A 22,820-nucleotide genomic window follows, 5' to 3' on the forward strand; every position below is an offset into this window, starting at 1 on the left:
TTTTCTCTCCCTAAGTCTATCATTCTCTCTTTCTGTATATATATATATATATGTGTGTGTGTGTGTGTGTGTACATATGCGTGTGTGTGTGCGTGTGTGCATAGACTCTTTGTCACTGTCTCTCTTTATGTAAAGAATATATATATAAATCAATCATATTTTATCATTCTATGATTATGTTCCAGTTTTAATTTTTTGCTAGACCTAGATATCAATGTGTATATCTCTGTCTATACACAGGTATGATTAATAGTACACAATAAAAATTTTAAATAAAGATGAGGCATGAAGTCTCACCAGTACATATATCCAATAAATATTTGAATAAATGCTCAACCTCCCTTATTGAAGAACTACTTGAAAATCAATAATATAGTCATTATCTACCTCCTCGTCTAGAATGTGGAAAAATGTACACATTTTTTGGTAGTGTATGTAATGATAAGCACCCATCTGTTTAGAGATTCATGATGCATTAAAAGTTTTTAAAAGTGTTTGAATATATTAGATATAACTCAGGCTGAAGGAAAGAACATTAGATGCAGTTGCTGATCAAATGAATATATAGCTACTGCTCAGTTTCTATCTTAAAAGAGCTCTGGGAAGGAACATGAACTGTGTGCTCTGCTAATTCTGAAGAATAGATCTGATGATAAACACTTAATTATCAACACATCTGAAAAGGCTAAGTACACAGTGCATTAGAACAGAGTTTCTAAAAGGGTGACTACCATGATGGTTACATCTAGATTTGTGTATGTTATGTGTCATGTTCTTTTAAACAATACCTTATAAATCAGTTGCCTGTAAAACCTTGAAATGGCCATTGTAGTTCAAGTTGAAAATTCTCATTGTGAGACAAAAAGTTACCCAGGGTATTATAATCATCAGGAAAATAACTCACAATTGCACTACCTTTTTTTGGATACATTATTTATTAGAAATTTCAGATTTAATGGTCCTGAGGACTTTATACAAAATAAACAGTTATCTTCTTAGAATAAGATACATTTTTGCCGTGCTTTCTATTTTATGTTAAATAAGTTAGATATGTTATGTAATTTACTTCCCACTTTTTGTTTACTTTCTAGTTCAGGAGAAGACTTATCTTTCCGTTTTGAATATTTGATAGGAATATCTTCTTTTTGAAAGTGAATTATAAGTTAATGTCTTTCCTGTATGATATTAGCTGTGTTTACTTCTACAATGTGAAGGTGAAATCACCCCACACCCTTCTCCAACACTCCAAATTACAGTGAGTAAATACTCATCAGATTATTTCAATTAAAAAATGCAAGATGAGTGGATTGAATGAAATCTTACGCATTTAGAACATCAGGTTTCCTCAGATTATATTTTGTCGACTGCTTCTTCACATTTGACTAAGGCTGAATCTTAAATTTTCAACTTTTAACAGTTGATTGAAGAGTTCCCCTTGTGGCTTAGTGGGTTAAGGACCCAACATTATCTCTGTGAGAATGCAGGTTGGCTTCCTGGCCTGGCGTTTCTTCAAGCTGTGGTGTAGGTTGCAGATGTGACTCGGATCCAGTGTTGCCATGGCTGAGATGTAGACCACACCTGTAGCCCTGATTCAACCCCTAGCCTGGGAACTTCCATATGCCTCAGATGCAGCCATAAAAAAAAAAAAGAAAAAAAAAAGTTGATTGATCTGGTTATCCACCTATATATCTATAATTCCTTTTAAAAAATATTTTATTGAAGTATAATTGATTTACAACATTGCATTAATTTCTACAGTTATAGCAAAGTGATTCAGTTACACATATGTGTGTATGTATATAATGTGCACATATATATACATTATTTTTCATATTCTTTTCCATTTATCTCAAGATATTGAACATAGTTCCCTGTGCTAGACAGTAAGACCTTCTTGTTTATCCATTCTCTATGTAATAGTTGGCATCTACTACTCCCAAACTCCCAATCCCTCCCTCCCTCCCATCTCACTCCTCGGCAAACACAAGATTGTTCCTTATAATTCTCTTTCTGTTTTTGTCCCTCCAATACTCTCTTCACTTGCTTTTCATTCCAACATTTGGCAGTGTCAGTGATTTCAAGTGCTGCATGTGTAGATCTTTATGACAACAAAGTATGTATTAACAAAAATGACTAACTTTATTAGTTGTCACTTCTACTGAACTACATTTAAATTGAATCACTTCATTTACTCTTCTATGACAATTTATCTGTAGGTATTTGTTTCCGTAATTACCAAAAATACCTTTCAGAGTTTCAATTAATTAGTATTTATGATTTATCCATTTACTCTGATGTCCATTTAGTCATTGAAGAAGAAAAACTGTGGTTAAAACTGTTGAAAGTGAAATACAGTTATTTGGTAAAGAAGGGCTTTTTACATGATAGCATAAATATCTGGAAGTTAACATTTAAAGAAGGAAAACAAAGCACTGCTTAGAGCTGACTCCGCAAATACTGTGCCCTGTATGTTATGAAAACCAAAAAATAGAAATATTAGAATAGAGCAAAAGAGTAGCATCTTTTAGGTGATTTTTTTCCTATAAAAGCTCCGTTCTTTGTGATTTAGGAAAATCATTTTTAATCTCTACTAATGAATGCAATGCTACTGTGAGGATGAAAGGCCACTGTGCATTGAAATGTGAATGGACCTGAAACAAGTACATTTTTATAGCACACAAAAATTTTATCAAGTAGTATAAAGAATAAAAACATCTTTCAAAGAAATTTTGAGTCACTTGAAGTAAGTATTTTTTTTTTTTTAAGGCAGCTTGATTGTAGTTTTCTCTGGAGGCAAAGATGATTATCTCTTATCAAATTTTATTGTGTCCATCATCTAAAGTATTGCATGTGACAAGTTGAGATTTTATATAAGTATATCCTAAACACTGCATGGTACATGCTTACACTAAAATGTTATTTGTATATTATCTAAATTCAGATTTAACTGGTCATCCTGTGCTTTATCTGGTAACGATAATGGTAGGAAGATGCCTAAAATGACCTCTTTTTTTCTCAAGTGCATGAAGAGAATGCTCTCCAGTTGGCAGCAGAGTATAGAATTTAAATGAATGCAGGTATATTTGTGGTGTCTTTTAAATTAGTTTGGCTTAACGTGGCTGTAGCTACAAGTTCTAGTTTTTAGATAATGAAGAATTTATTCAGAGGACCACTCCAAATATACCATCTGCAAAATACCTATGCATTTCTTAATATTTCTCTGCTGCTTTATGACTCTATGTATTAAGTCTAGTGTTCCCAGAGCTGTGGTGGTTCATTCCTTTGGTTATTAAGCAGATATTTACTGACTGTCTGGATGTTCTGGGTGGGAGTGGAAGGGATACACAGATGCGTGGGCTTTGATCTTGATGTTAAGGCAATTACTATGTAACTGTGTAAGACATTGATGGTTATTTTGGTAAATGAGAGCTTTTTAAGTGATGAAATAAATCTTTTTATGCCATCACTTAAATCAAAGGTCATTTTAATAAAAGGCAATGTGAAAAAAAGTCCTCAGGGAATGACACAGTTTCAGAGCATCTCAGAGGATGGTAGGTTTACTCTTGGGGTGAGTCATTTGGGAAGTCTTTATGGATGAGAAGGTAGTTAAGGTAGGTCTTGAGAAGTGGAGGGAAAATTCCCTGAACCTCTTTAAGGTTTTCATATTGCTGCTGATAAAATGAAATGCATTAAGTAGATCAGAGCAGAGTCCAAACTAATGTAGTTTGTCAATGACTAAATTTTTATTCTTCAATAATAGTTCTTATACTAGGGACGAAAATAACCTTTTTATTTTGGGGAGACATGGCGTTATGTTGAAGGTCTTTTCAGTTATCATTGAACCAAGAGTGACACAAGTCAGAGGACATGCCCAAATCTTTTAGGAAATCCTTCCCAAACGAGCCGGTAACATTGCATCAACTCCCAAACAGCATACATGGACAAGAGCTAAAATACTATACCACGCCCTGCATATTATTTTATGAATTGACTCGTCTATGATTTATGTTCTTCTTTTATGAAGTAGGGATGGAAATAGGTACTTTGTGTGCTTGTTGTATAATAATATATATAAATGACCTAGCACTAAAATTACTGAAAGATAATCCCCAAAGAATGAAATAAAGAGATGGATTACTGTTTGGGGATTATGCTTGACAATGTCGTGTTTACAGTTTTAGCTTACAGAGCTGTTAGGGGGATGATTCTCATAGGTGGGAGTGTGTGCTTTAAGAGGGAAAATCTTGTTGCTCATCATCAGTAATTCATTTGGGAATGTTCTATCAAGTACTGAGTATGTATACTGAGAGTTTTTTCCAGTCTAATTCTCATCTTGATGTTATTTCTGACCATGGCTTCAGGACTCTTGCTATTTAAGATGTAGTCTGGACCCAGCAACATCATCTGGGATTTTGAAAGAAATGGAGACTATTGGGTACCACCCCAGACTTCCAGAATCAGAATCTGAATTTTAACAGTATTCCCAGGTGATTCTTCTGTATGGTAGGGCTTGAGACGCATTGCTCTAGGTGTTAGTATTGTTGATTGAAAAGAGTATATTGCTCCCAGCTTTCAAAAGGTGTGTAATATCTTCTTAATATATTTCCTATCATGTATATGACTGATACTGTAGAGAGAACAAAGACCTTCAGATTGCCAGAATATTATGCAGCAAATTACCTTTTATGCTTCATCGGGTGGTATTCAATGGTCTGAAAGACAGAGCAGTTTAGCAGTTTACTGCTTAATTGTCAAGCTTTACTTTCGTTTCATTAATAGTAGTCACGTGCAGAATCTTATGATTCTGAGTAACAAAGATAGGGCATTAGCTGTGTTTTATTAGAGTCCAGTGGGTAAAGGATGTCTTGTGTTTTCATTAAGTTGTTTTGAACCAGGATATATCTACAAGGGAGTTTGTAAATAGTCCGTGTAGGGGTAACCTCTGAAGACCTTGCTAAAAATTCAGATTCTTAGGTTATGCCCAGGAGATTCTGATCTTCAATAGGGCAATTAAGAGGCCCTGGAATCTGTATTGCTAAGAACTCCTTTGGTGGCAGCACCACACGCAACCAGTTTTGCAAACCATTGCTCTAATCAGTCTTATTTCTGACAGTTATAAGATCTTGCCCTCCCTCTCTGTTTTCATTTTTTTTTAAATCCCCCATGTTTTCATTTTCAGTATCAGCAATTTCATTTGTTTTTATATAAAGTTAAAAATGAAGGCAGCCAAAGATTGAAAAATAAAGCATCAGTCTGGAAGGTAGAGAAGCCCTGCATTTTTGACTTGATGTAAGGGGACAAGACACTGTTTTCTTCACTTTCCTCATCTGTAAGATGGGCTTTATGCTTCAGTGGAATGTGAGATTGTGTATGTGTGAGTGCTTTGAAGTCTTCAAAAGAAAAGTTGTGTGAGTGGAGCTTGTTATTGCCACCTCATTTTAATATCCTTCCTGTTAAAATGTGTTTTTCTTTTCAATGCAAAACGTGGTTCTCACTGAAAACGTATGTCTGCAGTTTCTGTCTCATTTCTGAGCTACACCCATCCTTACTGTCTTCTGCATTTGGAAGGTCTTCCGGCATCTGTATTGTGGAAGGCTTGCCTGATCAGTCAGGATAAGTGCTCCTCTGTGGGGCAGATCAGAACAGCTTTTGCTGAAACCTGTAACGAGTCAGGGAGTTGTCCCTTGGGATAGGAACTAGAAATTAGAAAACCTGGAAGTCCCAGATCCCCTGTTTCAGAATGATACTTAGTGATGAACTCATGGTCTGGATCGGACAGACCCAGGACTCCTTTTATAATTGGGAGAACATACCAGTCAAATAATAGGTAGAGGTTGGATGTATTCATCTTCACTTAGAGAAGGGATAGGATGGTTCAGGGACATTTCTAGATTACAGAATAAGTAGATGTGGAAGGCTCACAATTCTAATTACTGAGATATGTTACTAAGTATATTATGGTTCTAAACCACCTTACTGAATACACTAGCAAAGCATCCCCACCTCTGAAGACTTTAATAAAACATAGGTAACACCCTTTTGATCTTTGCTATTTGGCATTTTAAGATTATGGGTCTATTATAATTGAAAAAAATACAATTTACAATTGTAGTAAACCATAAAAATACAAAATACATTATAGTAAAAACACAATTTACAATTCTAGTAAACTTAATTGACTTTACAATTAAGTAAACTGCTAAACTGCTCCGTCTTTCAGGCCATTGAACACTACCAGGTGAAGCAGAAAAGGCATAGAATATATTCTGCGTTGTGCTGTCTTATAAGAAAGGATCTTCTAGGACATAAATTGGCTTTAAGAATGTTGTCTCTCATGGTTAAGGTACATGGAGGAATGAAAAAGATCCACAATTGAAACTTAGGCATTCTGGTTCTAGAGTCTAACTCTTAAGTGAACTAAATTATTCCTCCAATGAGAACTGTGAATCTTCTCTTTTAAAGTAGTCTTATCACATGATACCCTAGTATCTTGTGTTTATTTTTTTCCTTGTATGTTGATATTTTCTCCTTGTTGCCCTAGAATTAATTGCCTTTTTTATTTCTTGAAATAACATCTCTATGATTCTTTGAAACTTTGTGGGGTGGTGCTCTAGAATTTTGTGTTTTCTCTTTTATATGTTGATGCATTCTCCTTCTCGTTGCCCTGAAATTGTCTTTATGTTTTGAAATAATGGCCCATGTAATGTTCATTCCTTGGAATATTTTTGTACTTGGGCAGAAGTAGCAGTGGCAATTTATAGTCTTAATTTATAGGCAGGGATCCCATCACAGATTTCAAGCAGAGACCCTAGCATGTCAGGAAAACCATAAACTCACCATCACAGGGGGTAGTGAGCTCATTAGAATGGTCTTAGGGTGAAGGTCAATCGGTGCTTGTGAACGTGCTTCCTGAAGTTTGTTTAATATTCATGATCGAATAGATTACGTGGTATGTTTTCAGTAGGGTATTTCCCAGGTATGTTTTGAGCTATAACCATTCTCATAAATCCATTTTTATCTGTCTGAGCTTCATAAAGCTGACAATTGGGGAGTACAATTTTGAGTTGAGGAGTTTATCTTCCATTGGATCACACTCAAATACAGTTGTGTAGGGAGTTTCTCTGAATGAGGTTCCAAGAGGTTCTAGGTCCTAGATTTTGAGTCTTGCCTGTTGTCCTCCATGACCTTTATTCTATTTGGGGTTTGTTGGCCTTGGCTTTGGTGGCAGAATTTTTACTAGAAGTCTTATACATTCTCTTCCTGAGAGCCTTCTTTCACTTGAGAAAATTAATTTTAACATCGTATTTTTATGGACAATGCATCATTATTTACCATGTGTTGCATTTCCTTTTGTTATATCTGTACTACTCAGTGAAGAGGAATAGGGGAAAAGATTGAAAACAACCTTCTCTGAAAAGTAAAAGTTATAAGTCCATACCTATTCAACCAAATGTAAGCTCTTACTGATAAGAAGATAATCATGTACCAAATTAAGTAGTCTCAGCAAATAGTTCGCTGAGCTTTTGTTACAGGTCTTAATACCTCTGAATTTTGCTTCTATAAAATAGGAACATTCTTTTGGATTTTCAGCCATGAGGCAGATCTCGCAAGGGAGTGAAGTCATCTAATACAGAAACTATTAGAGTCTCAAAGTATTAAAATGCAAATTTAACCATCCTACCCCTCTGCTTAAAACCTTGCAGTTTCTCCCCTTTGCCTATGAAGACATTTACCTCTTTCCCAACGCTCTTGGTCATCTTCCAGCTTGTTGATTATGATGCCTCCCCTTATTTATTCCTCTCAAGCATTAACGGACTCTTTCAGTATCTCAGACTTGCTAAAATGTGCTATCCTTTCCCCTTCCTCGTCCTCCAACAAAGATAGTTCCTTTTCATCCTTTGCTTTGATACATCTCCCTCAGAAAAGCCTTCCTGGTGACCTTAAGCAGCCCTTCCACCTCGTTACCATCCCAGTCATTTCATTCTTAGCACGTTATCACTCTTTGTCCTTACATATTTATTTAGAGTCTAATGTGAAGCTTGTCATTCCTGACTAGACTCTAAAGACCAAGTGGACAAAGACTACGTGCCTTGTATTCACCAATGTGTACCCAGTGCCTGGCCGAGTAATATTGCGATGATTATCTACAAATTATACAAAGCTATTTTACAGTGGCTTTAAGTTATAGTTCTCAAAACTTATTTTGTTACTTTAAGTTGGTAACTCCCAACACATTATATCAGTGGAGTTGCAAGTTATTTCACATGATTATTTAATTAGAGAGTCATATGAGGTTTTTACAGTTAAAGGAAGTATGCCTTATTCTAAGTTATTTGTGTACCTTTCCAGTATGCCTTTTAGGATATAGTGTCTCTGTTCTTCTTTGTTAATCAAACATTTGTCTTAATTTAGCAGTTACTGTTCTGTCTTTAACAGCAGGAGATGCTATGAAATCCAACAATAAGATATCCTTGTTTCATGCTTTATAAAAAGAAAACACACACACTCTTTTAATGATTAAATTTTTACAGCACCTATTATGCCGTTTGGCAGGAAACAGACCTCTATTTGTTGAATGTTCTTAAGTCCTTAAAGATAGAAAAAATTTGTTTTTTAAAATTTTGAGCTTCTGATGTATCTTATTTAGAAGATTATGTAGCTCAGTCAACCTTAGAAGATTATGTAGCTCAGTCAACCACATTTCATTGATTAAATGGATTTAAATTTTATGATAGAAAAGAACGTAATCAGTTAGGTAGAATTGATTTCAATATATGTAAAAGCTGTACAAAGCAATTCGGCATTTGAAATGTATATCTCTTTATAGTGAAAAAAAAAATCTCAGCTTAGTTTAAATAAACAGTAAAAGTCCATTGATGAAATCAGATGGAAAAACATATGACTATCTCTTAAGTAATATAGAATGATGATTATCCAGTCATGGTAAAATAATCAGAGCAGTGCTTCAATAATAAAGTAAATCAGGAGTTCCCACTGTGGCTCAAGGGAAAGGAATCTGACTAGCACCCATGAGGATTTGGGTTCGATCCCTGGCCTCTCTCAGTGGGTTAAAGATCCAGTGTTGCCTTGGGTTAAGGATCCAGTGTTGCCTTGAGCTGTGGTGTAGGTTGCAGATGTGGCTCAGATGCCACATTGCTATGGCTGTGGCTGTGGCATAGGGCAGCAGCTACAGCTCCGATTCGACCCCTAGTCTGGGAACCTCCATATGCCGAGGGTGCGGCCCTAAAAAGACCAAAAAAAAAAAAAATCAAAATCAAATCAGCCAGCTTTAACTGTGAGTTGGCTGGAGTGTGTGCATCTAAGTGTGTCTGTGTGTGCATAGACCTGTTATTGCTCATATACCAAATGGGAATATCACATTCCTTATATAGAACTGCAAATGCCAGTTCATTACAATGCCAATTTCTGGGTGTTGAGAATATTGTACTTCATTCTACCCGTTACATTACAGGAGATAAAATTCAAGTGCTTAAAGACTACTTCTTTAAGCCCTTCCGAATGCTCGATTTCTAGTGACGGTTTTCTTCCTCTGCAGGAGAGCGCACAGCTGCTACAAATGCCGTCAGTGCAGTTTTACAGCTGCCGAGACTCAGTCACTACTGGAGCACTTCAACACTGTTCACTGCCAGGAACAGGACATCACTACAGCCAACGGCGAGGAGGACAGTCATGCCGTGTCCACCATCAAGGAGGAGCCCAAAATGGACCTCAAGGTCTACAGTCTGCTCAATCCAGACTCTAAAATGGGAGAGCCAGTTTCGGAAAGCGTGGTGAAGAGGGAGAAGCTGGAAGATAAGGATGGGCTGAAAGAAAAAGCTTGGGCTGAGAGTTCAAGTGATGACCTTCGCAGCGTGACTTGGAGAGGGGCAGACATCCTGCGGGGCAGTCCATCCTACACGCAGGCCAGCCTGGGCCTCCTGACCCCTGTGTCCGGCCCCCAAGAGCCCACAAAGACCCTAAGGGATAGCCCCAGTGTGGAAGCGGCCCACCTGGCGCGCCCTCTTTACGGCTTGGCTGTGGAGACCAAGGGGTTCCTGCAGGGGGTGCCAGCGGGCGGAGAGAAGGCGGGCGCCGTCAGCCAGCAGTATCCTGCATCCGGAGAAAGCAAGTCCAAGGATGAGTCCCAGTCCCTGTTACGGGTAGGAAGGTTTCATTTTTTCAGTAATTCTTCTGTCTTGAAGGGGAAATGGGGGTGGGGGACACACACACACATTCTCTAGAGTTAGTGTCATATCTTACCAAGTGCAACTAAATGATCTGTATCCTTGGGGAATTTATACGTAAAAAGGCCAAAGTGCTGGAAAGCAGCTCACGTGCCTCTGTGTGTATGCTGCTGATTGAGTAGGTAGAAGCCACTTGTTTCTCATTGCTGTTAGCTCTGACAGAATGTTTGTTAATCATTCCTGGTGATTATGCGAAACAACGAGGCCGCTTTCAGAGAAGGGAGGTTCAGAATCCCAGAAGGATGCACATCTGTTACATTAAAAGAACTACATGACTTCTAAATTTTAAGGTGGTATGAGACAGTCTACGGTTAATAGGGAAATTAGCAGAGATTTAAATCGCTAAGAATGCAAAGCCCTTGGTGAGATCTTAATATGGAAATGGAGAGTTTCTTAAAAACCCATGTGGAATTATGTACAGATGGCAATGCTCATTGTTTAGTTGCCAAGAGGAGGGAAAAAATGAGATAGACCTAAGTGTGAATGGTGTGAAGAGCATCCAAAGAAGGGAATCATGCGTTTTATATGTTTGGGCTCTTGAAGGGGAGAAAGACACAGGCCCACATGGAAAAAAACAAAACAAAAGCTCTTTAAGATAAGATCCTTGCTCGCTCTCTTCATGCTGTGTTGAGTGAGCATTTCAAGAAATATTTCAGATTTTGAAAATTCACGAGCTCCTAGTTAAGTGATGCTTTTTTGCCTAAGGCACCACCACTTGACTGTTTAACCTTGACTCTGAGAAAGTTTTGGATGATTTCAAAGCTTTGTTCCTACATGGGAAGGTAGGATCAGAAACCAGCTAACCTTGACAAAAGAGCTGGTTAGGAAATACAGTTCCACCAGCACAGTCCTTTGACCTGGAGGTGAAAGACCACTGAGTTCTCTCTGGATGCATTCTGGGGGAAAAAAAAAAATGCTCTATCCAATGTCTGCTTGGCTACTCTGCTCTCATTCCTGCAGATTCTCTGAAGCCTGTCAGTGCTTCTCTGTGTTTTTCTGGTGGGGTTGAGAAACACGCCTTTGAGGAGCACAGTTAATTATAAAAGCTGTTACCTTTCCCATCTGCAGTCATGCCCCAGAGCTAAGAGAAGGGCTTGAATGCTGAGGAGGAGATGCCTCCTGTACCCTGAGAAACAAAGAATCCTTCCTGCCTGGAAGGAGCAAGTTTATCAAAAGTAACTTTGGAAAGAAGAGAAATAGTTCTTGTGCTTTTCAAGTGGGTGTTCAAATTAGGGAACTCCTTTCATGTATTATGCATTTTTTTTATCATTGTAAATGCTCATCATTTTCTTAGCATGTCAGGACTCTTCTGGTCTGAAGTGGCTCTTATGATTTCTGGTTATAAGGCAGGAATGACATGTCCTCAGATTTTTAAATTTCATGTTGCATCTTGAGAGCATAGCAGAATTGATTGCCTTGCATCTGTATCACTCAAGCGCCCCACTCTTTTTTGCCACTTAAAGTTATTTTCACCCATGACGTCTTCATTTGATACCAAATTATGTGACTCTTTTAAACTGTTTCTGGAATGTTACCTTTTTTGCCACCGTTTGTGTATGCTAAGAATTTGGACTGAGCCGTAATTTGTGAAGCAGTGCCGTTGAAAACTTGCATGATAGTTCTGTTCTCTAAACAGGCTGAGGATAATACTTTTCTTAAAAAAAAAAAACTTGTTTTTCTTAATTCCTCCACTTCCTTAATTCCCTGACTTCAACTTTCTGTTGCATCATTTCAACTGTCTTTTCAGTTCCTCCGCATTAGCTGCTGAAGTAGGAAATCTTTAGCGAGAGGCTACTTAGGTTCTACAATGTATATAAAATTCCTGACTATAGTATTTGTGATACTTAAAGGCTATCATCTACTAAATTTTGAGAGCTGACCAATATATATATATTTATGATATATATATGTGATATATTTTAAAGTGTCTTGGATCATTCTGTGACTTTGTGATTATAGTAAAATTTGAATCTTTAAAATTGACATTTTCCTTGCATTGGATAGCGCTTTTGGAAATCACAGGTTTTAAATAGCCATTTGGAATAGGATGTATAGCTAATTTAATTTATTGTGAAATATTTAGTATATTAACAGAGTTAAAAAGTTAGAATGTGCACATATCTTGCTGATCAGCTTTTTAAGAAACCTGAGAGAATTAAGAGGCAGACCCACACTGATTGTGAATTTGACATGAATTCTGCTTCGGTGGTAGAAATTGTTATTGCTAAGTTATCATAGCAGATACACACTTCTCAGTTCCTTCCTCTGCGCTCAGCCAGGGAAAACTCAATATCACCATCGTATACACTAAGGCAAAAACAAAGTACTTTAATTTTGTAATTTTAAAGGTCTAGGTGTTAGCAAAGGTGTCGTGTAAAAATTTGTAGATACACAATTGAAATATCAAATACAGTGTACATGGTTGCGATGAAAATACAGTGGTCTGTGTAAACATATACCTGCAGAATGTAATATTCATATTTGAATTTAAGAAGTAGAATGGACCTTGAAGTTGCCTTGCTGTTTGGCATGTTTGTTTAGAAATAATAGCAACTTAAGAAATGGAAAATAGATTTCAAAAGCAATTATTTAATTAAATAATGCATCCCATATAGCGTTAATCGAACAAGTATATTTATGAATACATTTATAAATGTAGTTTCTAGTACTAAAAGTAAAAACTTGATTATCATCTTTGACTACTGTGTAGAGTGATATCGAGAAATAAGTGTGGAAAAATTATCCAACAGAAAATGTTAATTTAAATAGTTCAACATTATGCACGCAAATAACAGAAACATTGTTCAAGAATACGCTGAATGGAGATAGGGTCGTGTCACAACGCACCTGATTATAATGTTGCTTTAGAATATTGGTCTTTTGAATACATGTTTTTAACTGGCTTCAGTTATGAAATTTTGTTGCACTCAGAGTGAGGAAGGAAATATAAGAATCACAGAGAAGAGCTCAGGTTTCCAAATATTCTTTAGTTTTCTTCACTTCTTTTTTCTTTTTTCTGTTTTGTCCATGGGCAGTGTTTGGCTTTCAGTTTTATGTTCAGGGGTAGCTCATTTATGTATATTTTCATTTGGTGAATGTCTTTGGATTTCCTTTGTTACTAGTATGGAACTGATCTTGTTATTAAAACAAAATCTAAATTGTGTAGGTGACCTGTGTATCGCAGGGGGACACATTGACATAAGCTTCACCTTGTAAATTGCTTCGTGAAAACTAGGGGTTTTGTGTGTATCAGTAGTATTTCTATAAAGTCATTGTTTTTTTATGAGTAGAATGAAATATTAAACGCTTTAGACTCTTTGCAAGAAATAGTCCAAGTTTATATGTAAATTTTAATTGTTACTCTTTTAAAACTTCCAGAATAGATCTTATAAAACATGAATAAACTCCTGAAAATGTTTGGAAAGCACAGTGTTTAAATTTGGCTCTGTGAAGAGGTCAACATATTTAATATAACCTTGCTAAAAGCAAAGGTTAATTGGTTTTGTGTATTCAAATAAATGTTCCTTCTCATTTTAAACTGAACAGCCCAGTCTAATCAAAACTCAGTATAGTCGGGTGCTTCTCTGATCAGCTTCTTACAGAATTTTTATTTTAACAAAGGTATTTATTTATTTGGTAGATTCTGAAGCAGATGTAACTGCATTTTTTAAAATTATCTTCTGGTTGAGAAATTCTAAGTTTCATTCTTGGAATTAACGTTTTAGATTGGATGTTATAACAACAGAAAGCTTCGTCTTTTAACTGATAACCACATTAAAAAGAAAGAAAAAAAAAACACCTGTCATTAAATTTTGTGAAGATTTTCCCAATACCAAGTGCTATTTTCTTTTTAAAGAAACACGGAAGTCTAATTATGTAGTTGGCAAATCTATAGTTTATGTAGTTTGTTGCAAATCAGCATTCATGTAAACTACTCCATGTCCTGTCAGAAAAGAATGTCACAGTCAGATAACTCATAGGCTCTAAATCTTCCAGAAGTTCAAACACCCCAGTTAACAACCTATCTGATAACATGCATGCACCCAGGGGAAAAAATAAATCTCTTTGTGATTGATTGACATTAGTTTTCAGTGTAAATTTATTTAGGGAAGTTTGTCCATTTTAACATGTACATTTTGCACTGTTTGGTTTTGGCAGAGATGTCTGGCCATGAGCTGTGGAGTGGAGTTTCAAGTTCTGGGAGTTGAGATCCAAGTTGAGCCACTGGCTCAAAGAAAGGGCCTCCCAGGATCCCGTTCATCTGTCTCAGAGAGGGTGATGCTCGCCATCCTCCCAGGAGTGTTGTGCAGCTTAGTTAATTAATGTTTGTCAGGCCATTTGAGATCTTCAGATGCAGGACTCTAGATAAGGGCAGAGTAGTATGATTATTTGTTCGTTTTGTAAATGTGATACCAAGACGGTACAAAGCAGATGCATTTCTCCCTTTCTTCAGAGGCGTTAAATTTATAGTTTAAAGATTGTTGATACCGGACAGTCTATTGAGATGCAAAAATGTTCTTTTGGGGACAGTCCATTGGCAGCCAAACAAACATTTGAACAAGCAACAGTGTTGAATGCCTTTGCAGCCATTGACACAAGAGCACAGGAACTTTTCTTAACTAAAGATGATCTCAAATGAAATGTCTGATATTGTTTCGCTTCATGCTTAATGAAAGTAAAAGCAGCTATCATATACATAGGTACTATTGACTTAACACAGTGTTTGGTTGGGTACACAACCATTTTCCTGGCCCCATTTGAATGTTTTACATTTGCAGATATCAAATACCAAAGAGAATGGTCTATACCAGGAAAAATGGGAAATATACACCTCCCTAATCATTAGCTATGCAATAGTAGTTTTTAGGTCATGTCGATAGAATTTCCTTTAGGTAGACAATAATATTTGTTTTGCCTAAGAAGAAGATGTTAAAAACCATTTACTCTATCCAGAAATTAGCAATCCTTGTACATTGCTCTGCTTCTACCCTATATGGATGAATTTCTGTTGTCACCTATTAGAAAAGGGTATGATTTAAATTCAGATACATTGTAGATTTATTTTAAAAATAATCATTCATCACTTTAGTTATGTTTAAGAGCAAACATGACCATATTAACTGTTTTTATTAAATAAAAAATCTAGGGAGTTTTTTCCCCTCTTTTGTTATTTATCTTTTACATTGGTGTACCATATTTGACAGTAGACCACAACTAAAACTAATTTGATACGTGTATGTTTGGTTTTATTCGTTTACCAATAGGATTGTCTATTACTCTGATTTAAGTGACTTAAAAGAAATACTTTTGAGCACTTGCTCAAGTATTTTTTAAAAGCATTTTTTTTTTCTTTTTTTGTAACCTAGGCTATTTGTGAAGTCTGGCATAGTTCTGCTGGCCCCAGTTTCTAAGACAGGGGAAGCAGATGTATCTTGGAGTGAACTGGGCTGTAAGTTGGTAGTCGCTGTGAAATGATATCCTTCAGCATGGTATCTATTAATTATTTCCTGTGTAGCTATCTTTTGCTCAGCTTCCTTTTTTCACAGACTGCATGAGTCAGAAGATAATAGGGCCCGAAAAGGGACCCCATTGTTGAGTGTTCTTAGGTGTTGGAAGTGGAAGAGTACACAGAGGGTGGCCCAAGTTTCAGGAGCACAGACGCAGAATGATTCCAAAGTGTGTCAGCCATGAGCTGGACAGCCTTCATGTCAATCTCGTATTTTTCTGGCAAAGTCCAGTCTTGATGGATTTATCAGAAATGTTGGTTACCTAAAATTTTTTATTTTGGATTTCCATGTGTTTTGTTATTTTCTCCCACCAAAAAAAAAGTGCATAATGTTTCCATTGTCCCTCTGCTACTCTTTCTTCCCTCTGACTGTAGTGAACTTTCATTAAGTGTTTATAGACAGGGACATCGATTACTAGCATGGTCTACCAGTAAACCCAAGGAAGCTTGGCAAGCAGGATATTGCTGCATCTGGTTGTGCAATTATTAGTTTAAGGAGATGCAAATAGTTTCAGTGAGGTTCCAAGAACCTGTTTGCTTCATTTTGGTGAAGCAGCATTTTCGTTTAGAGATGTTTATAATTAACTACAATTTACAAATAAAATAGAACCTGGAATATGACCTTATTTTGGAAAAAAAAATCCATAATACTTTATCTTACGGCATTTTTTATGTTGTTATCAGTCATTAGGAGTAAGGCAAAGGAACCTCACTTTCGTTTTGTTTTTGTAAGTACAGGACATTTGTGATGTGATAAATCGAGTGGTATCATCTTTCATTTGAGAATGATCAAATAGCTCTTGCACATAAATTTACATGTTAGCTTGCCTTTTATTTATTTATTTATTTGCTTACATAATAAATTTTTGAGGTGTACCTAAGGCATGTGGAAGTTCCTGGGCCAGGGATGGAACCCACACCACAGCAGTGACCTGGGCCACTGCAGTGACAACACCAGATATTTAACCCATTGAGCCACACAGGAACTCCAGTAATTTGTCTTTTTCAAAAGAATATCTCCATCTATAAGATTTAATTTGGGCATACTAATTATGAAAAGGATGAATCATTTGTATATCCTAGAAATTTACTTACCCGTAGCATCATGAGTAACCAGAGAAAAACTAAGGATATATAGATATATTTTTAAAAGGCAAAAGGCGCTGTATGAGATTTAAGTGAGGAAATACATGACTGATAACAAATGGTGTCCTGTGTCCAAGTCACTGTCATCTAAATGGGTCATTTAAAATACAAAATAAATTCACTAATAAATGATGCTTGGAGAGCACTATCCTAAAAATCTTTCATTAAGGATTAGCCGTTAAACTAAATAGACTTATTTAGTGATGAATGAAGATAATTAAGGAAAAAGCAAATGACAATCTTTAAGAGCTATTTCTCACATAGCTGAAATATAGCAAATGTCCAATAGCCATATAATGGTATGATGGACTTACCTTGTATTGCCAATGCAGCACAGTTTATTTTGTGGAGAAATTTATTTCCAAGTACAACACATGTTCTTAAGCAGAGTTGAGTCATATGTCTTAACTGAAAGCAGTCACCTTAGATAGGTTTACCTCGTTAAGGGGAGCAATCTCACTCCTTTTCCTTATTTGCATTTTGTCTCCACGGATGATGTTTTTACTACCCTTCTGCAATTTTTGAACCCAGTTTTAAAGTCCTTACCTTCCATGGATGTGTGTTGGCTCTGCTGGGTAGTAGTGTGGGCTTTGAGGGAGTACTGAGAGAGAAGAACTTGATCTTTTTTTCTTTAAAGTATGGAGTTTAATGATTTTTATTTTGTTTGTTGCTGAAATACTTATAATTATTCCACTAGAAGGTATCTTTTATAGGATTTTCAGAATGTCAGAGAGAATAGTCTTTATTATCACTTAACTATTAAAAGGGGCAAGAATATTTCCTCAGTTAACATTGTGTTTATGGTTGTTATAGGCTAAAGTACAGAATCTCAGGCCATTCTTAGCCAATTAATAATATTTATGAAAACCTGCATGATGTCATTCATATATGCAAGTTAGGTCCACTTATAAATGGAAATCTAAACATTTACAAACATTTCATTTGAGAGAGCTGTTCACCTAATATAAAAATAATCATTTGCTTTAAAAAAAAAAAAAAAGACCCTCAGTATGGGACTTTTAAAATTTCTTCCCTAGTACCTTGAAAAATGAAAATGTTTTATTTACTTAAACTTTTTGGAAACCTATCTGTTTTGCAAATCATGCTGCAATTGAAGCAGTGTTGGTCATGTTTTAGGAGATACCCATGTTTGGTTAATCTGATTCCTCTTAATGTCAGGAATTTACAACCTAAAACTTTCTTGGGAACTCAAGAAAATCCATCTACTTCTCCTGAAGCGTATAACTTGATTCAAACATGGTTGGAGGTTTTTAAAATGTGGCTTGTCTAGATGGGTAGTCTGTGGTCTACAGATGACCTGTCCAGTTAATATCCCTTTCAAAACTTTATGCTATGGTAATAGATCTCATGTAGGAATTAAAAAAAAAAATCAAATAGAAATTTAGAGCTTACCTCAAATTCACATGTGATTAAATATTTTTCAAGACTCCAAAAGAGATCCAAATTATTCTTTAGTAGTGTGCCAGTCCCTTTGAGGTTGCAGTTAGGTTTGGAGGTGGCTGTGTTCCACCTTTAATGGAGTGTCTCTGGTTGTGATTCAGGCTTGACTGGATGTCATTTGCCAGTAAAATTGTATTTTATGTTTTCTTTTTTACTCTTCCCTTGTGATATAGTGGAAAGAGTACTGGATTGGAGGAGAAGAGGCTTTGTGTCCTAGACTCTGTGACTAACCAGCTGTGTGACCCTGTGTGAGTCACTCAATCCTTAGGCCCCGTTTCCTTCTTAGGAAAATTATAGCGATGGAAGCCTGCAGTTGCCCACATCTCTTTAAAATTGCCAACTCTAGGGCCCACCAAAATTTTCCATAAAATCTTAAACATTTAGATCTGCAAACTGATATCCGAGGCAACTTTTAAGACAAAAATCATATTTTAGACTTAGAGAGCTGGTGTTTGAAGAGATATCATGTATTTGATGCCAAAGTACCCCAGTCAGATTTCCCTCTAACGGCCAAGAACCCCTAAATTATAAACCGCAGTCACAATACAGTCTAAAATCTTCAACAGTTATATTATTTGAGCTTATCTTACACAAGAAAACTCATTCTTTGAAAAATAACTTTGTTTCAAAGAATCAAGCTATTAAGGGGCCACATATGAATGATGATTAAGGGAAGTCTGCACAGTGAGAAATAAAATAATTCTGGTGAGAATATGACATGTTTAAAGTCTTATTTCCTCAGTTTCTTGGCATTGAGCAATGATGCCTGTTTTGTTCACAGTCAGATGTTCAAATCGGAATTTTGGATGCAGAAACTAATTTTAGTAGGTGGGGTGCAAATTTCTTATGAGTCCATGAATAGACTCTAATCCCAGCTGTTTCATTACAATTATAAAAATAAAATTGGCTGTGAATCATTCAAACTCTGTTTAATGGATGTGAATAATTCAGTTTCATCCCACTAAAAGTTTAAAACTATAAACCTCTCTTAGATTCTTTCTGCTCTTTCAGAGTTAATATTTCATTGCTTATATAGGGATTATTTGAAGTATTGGTGGTCATGCTGAAAATGACCATATTTCCAATCAGTTTCTGTGGGTTTCAGGAGAGGAGGTGGTGTGGTGAGGGTGAGGTGGTGACGGAAACAAGCAATTAGAACGAGTAGGACAAGAGAATAGGATGTCAAATTAGTATTTGTTGGCATTTTCTTTCCCATTGAAATCTATGTTCATTAGAAAATATAAATAGAAAGAAGAAAATGACATTTTTAGAAAATATAAATAAATAGAAAGAAGAAAATGGCTACTCAGCACCTTAATCTGGACACACACACACACACATAAATACAGAAGACATACACACATACACATAGAAACATAGATTTATATGTTTATTATTAGATAGCTTTGATTTCCTTTATAGTGAATTGTAAATATTTTATCACATCAGTGTTTATTTGGCTGTGTCACAGTTATTGACTTCCTGGTATTTCATTATGTATTGTACCAATTGTACTTGTAAAAGATGATTATTGATTCCTTGTTGTTGGACATTTAAGTTACTTCCAGTTTGCCGTGGTTAATAGTGTGACATTGAAAATCCTTGAGGCTACATATTGCGTCTCGCTTGCAATTTAAACTTGTTAGCACTGGTTTTCCTATAATCAGGTTCCTCCATGGGGTGACATGGTAGTGGAGTTTATTGGCAAGTGTAGGTCTTTTACCAGGCTCTCTGTATATATACTCCTGGGAAATGGGTAAACAGTATCACTCCTTGACTTTTATTGGTTAGAATTGCCTCACAGGGGTAGCTAAGAACTGGAAACCCCACCATCTTCTTTAAAAATTATTATGGGGAAAAAGTTAATATGAGGGTTTGAATAAGGTGCATTTCTGAAGCATCAACAAAGTTTCAGTGAAGTATCTATTTCACTTTTACAGTTGAAAGATTTTTATAGTCACCTTGGCATTCAAAGAATATTTAAGTAGTATAGTGTACTGAAATGAGTATTACAAGGGATTTCACTGACTCCGAAAAAGATTCTTAAAGTGAATATGTTGCTGATCACGCAAAGTTCATGCCAGTTAGCTACTCAGTGACGTAGTGACACACACAAACTCTATTTTAAAATATTTGAATTTATTTTAATTTTCTCAAGGTCATTTATGTAGTTTATTGAAGGTAAGGATGAAAATCTGCTGTTAAAGGAAATGTAGAAAACCATTCTAAATTTCATTTTATTTTCTTTTTCAAACATCTCACTCCTATATGCAAAATCCTTTCGTAAGACCAGACACTATTTGTACTTATATTTCATGAAATTTTAACAATATACTATTTTGTTTGGGGGATTGGAATGCAGAATTGGTTATATCTAAATTTAAGTACGTTAATACTTACCTGGGTTCAGGATTTCTTTTGCTTTTTTGGGGGCTGCACCACAGGGTATGAAGGTTCCAGGCTAGGGGGCTCATTGGAGCTACAGCTGCTGACCTCTGCCACAGTCACAGCAATGCCAGATCTGAGCTGAGTCTGAGACCTATACCACAGCTCATGGCAACGCCAGATCCTTAACCTATTGAGCAATGCCAGGGATCAAACCTGCTACCTCATGGTTCCTAGTCGGATTCATTTCTGCTGCCCACCACAAGGGGAACTCTCCCAGGATTTATTTTCAAAGAACCAACATGGGTTAGACCAAACTCACTTAGACTCAGACTTGAAAGAAGTAGAAATCGAAAGTAAAAGGTAGCTTTGGAGTCATTCCCTGATACACTGATCTCTAACTTTTCTTGTCCCATAATGATAATTTAGTATCTGCTTTGTTTCAGGAATCATGAAAGATCTTAGTAAGAATGTAACTCAGTAACTCAAGGTTCTTGCCCTCAAATAACAAACAATCATGTATAGATGATAAGCTAAGTATACAGATAACTATAATAAAAGTAAGACTTCCATAGAAGGGACAAGGAGAGGAGAGCTGTAGTCTTTGAGTGTTTAGAGAGAAATAGATCACATTTAGTTGAGTGATTGAAAATAATTGTCATAAAGTTTTTGGAGGGTTTTTTGTTTGTTTTGTTTAAAGACTTGGCTTTCAGCAAGTGAATATGATTGCATGGAAGGCAAGCTTTGTCGAGAGGACAATGTAAATTTAGCTGAGGGCATTTTTAGGATATAGATCATGGAAAACCTTGATCAAAAGATAGGTGCAGTGTAGTTTGGATAGCTAAGACCTGATATAGGTTAGGGGAGTTTCCTGAAATGCTTATTTGAAAGTTTTCATTTCAGAAGGAAATAGGGAACCATCACAGGATTTGGATCTGAGATACCTTGCTCAAATCTTTTACATAGAATGGTTTGGAAGGGGGTGGATTGGTGGACAGAAGTGGGGTAAAGGAGATTAATTAGTAGATTAGTCCCTTACCCTGTGACAGATAACAATGTCTACACCAGGATAGTGAAAATGAGAAATTGTTCTTGTAGATATGCCAGATGTAGAATATTCACGTTGAATATGTGTGGGTAACCAGAGGATGGAGGTTATGATGAATGAGGCTTTGAATATGGATGACTTGGAGAGGAGACAAAGAGCTAATATTTAATGATCACTAACTGTAGGTCAGGCTCCCCTCTCTAGTTAGAGTCACTCATTTAATCTTTGCAGTAATCCGATGATATAGAATATACCTTCAATTCCATTTTATAGAGGAAATAAAGCCTCAGAGATATTAAGTCACTTGCCTAAAGTTACCCAGCTAGTAAGTGACTGGACCATGTCATGCCAGGCCATGTCCATGTAGGCTGGCTTCAAAGTCCACATCATTTACTGTATAGCATTTTGATGATTGCTAGTGCCATTAACAAAACTCTATCATAAATAATGAAGCTAAATAATGAAGCTGGTCTTAACATCTATGAAGTTTGCAAGCATTCAGGTGAAAATATCTAATGGATAGCAGGAAGTGGCATGTCTCATAGGAAACAGAAAAGTTGGAATCACTTCTGAATTAACTGACATTGAATTTATATTGAAAGCCTCGTTAGTACAAAATATTCTAGGAGCGGTATCAACATGGCCAGGCCATGGACAGTAATTCTATAAATCATTGGGAAACCAGTCTGGGGGAAAATGTTCAGAAACCAAGATGATGGGTATAAAGAAAGGACTGTCAAGTGCCATGAAGTGAAACAAAATATAGTCTTTTATTTTATTAATTTTTTTGGAGGAGGAAATTATCTCCTCTTAAGTTAGCCACCAAGGAAGGCTTTCTGGAAGAGGATGCTTAATAGTGGGTTCAGAAAGGGTTGGGGTTTGAATAGATGGTGATAGATGGGGCGGGGATTAATAGGTGCAAGAATGAAATAAACCAACCAAAAAGACCTTTGGTATTTAGAGAGCTGGAGGAACAATCAAAGCACGTAAGTCTAAAGAGAACTGAGTCAAAGGTGAACTTTGTAACTTC

The 22,820-nt window shown here is 36.3% G+C and overlaps 1 protein-coding gene across 6 annotated transcripts in view; it reads left to right on the forward strand.

The window, feature by feature from the left end:
* Window positions 1-22,820, forward strand: part of TRPS1 (transcriptional repressor GATA binding 1) — a 246,919-nt gene that overhangs the window by 69,870 nt on the left and 154,229 nt on the right. For all 6 annotated transcript variants that reach the window (XM_047783382.1, XM_047783383.1, XM_047783387.1 and 3 more), the window contains one exon: window positions 9,557-10,160. In XM_047783382.1, coding sequence (XP_047639338.1) covers window positions 9,557-10,160 — 604 coding nt within the window. The remainder of the gene's footprint in view (window positions 1-9,556; window positions 10,161-22,820) is intronic.

This window comes from Phacochoerus africanus, chromosome 6 (assembly GCF_016906955.1).
Source record: "Phacochoerus africanus isolate WHEZ1 chromosome 6, ROS_Pafr_v1, whole genome shotgun sequence".
In the NCBI taxonomy this organism is placed as follows: domain Eukaryota; kingdom Metazoa; phylum Chordata; class Mammalia; order Artiodactyla; family Suidae; genus Phacochoerus; species Phacochoerus africanus.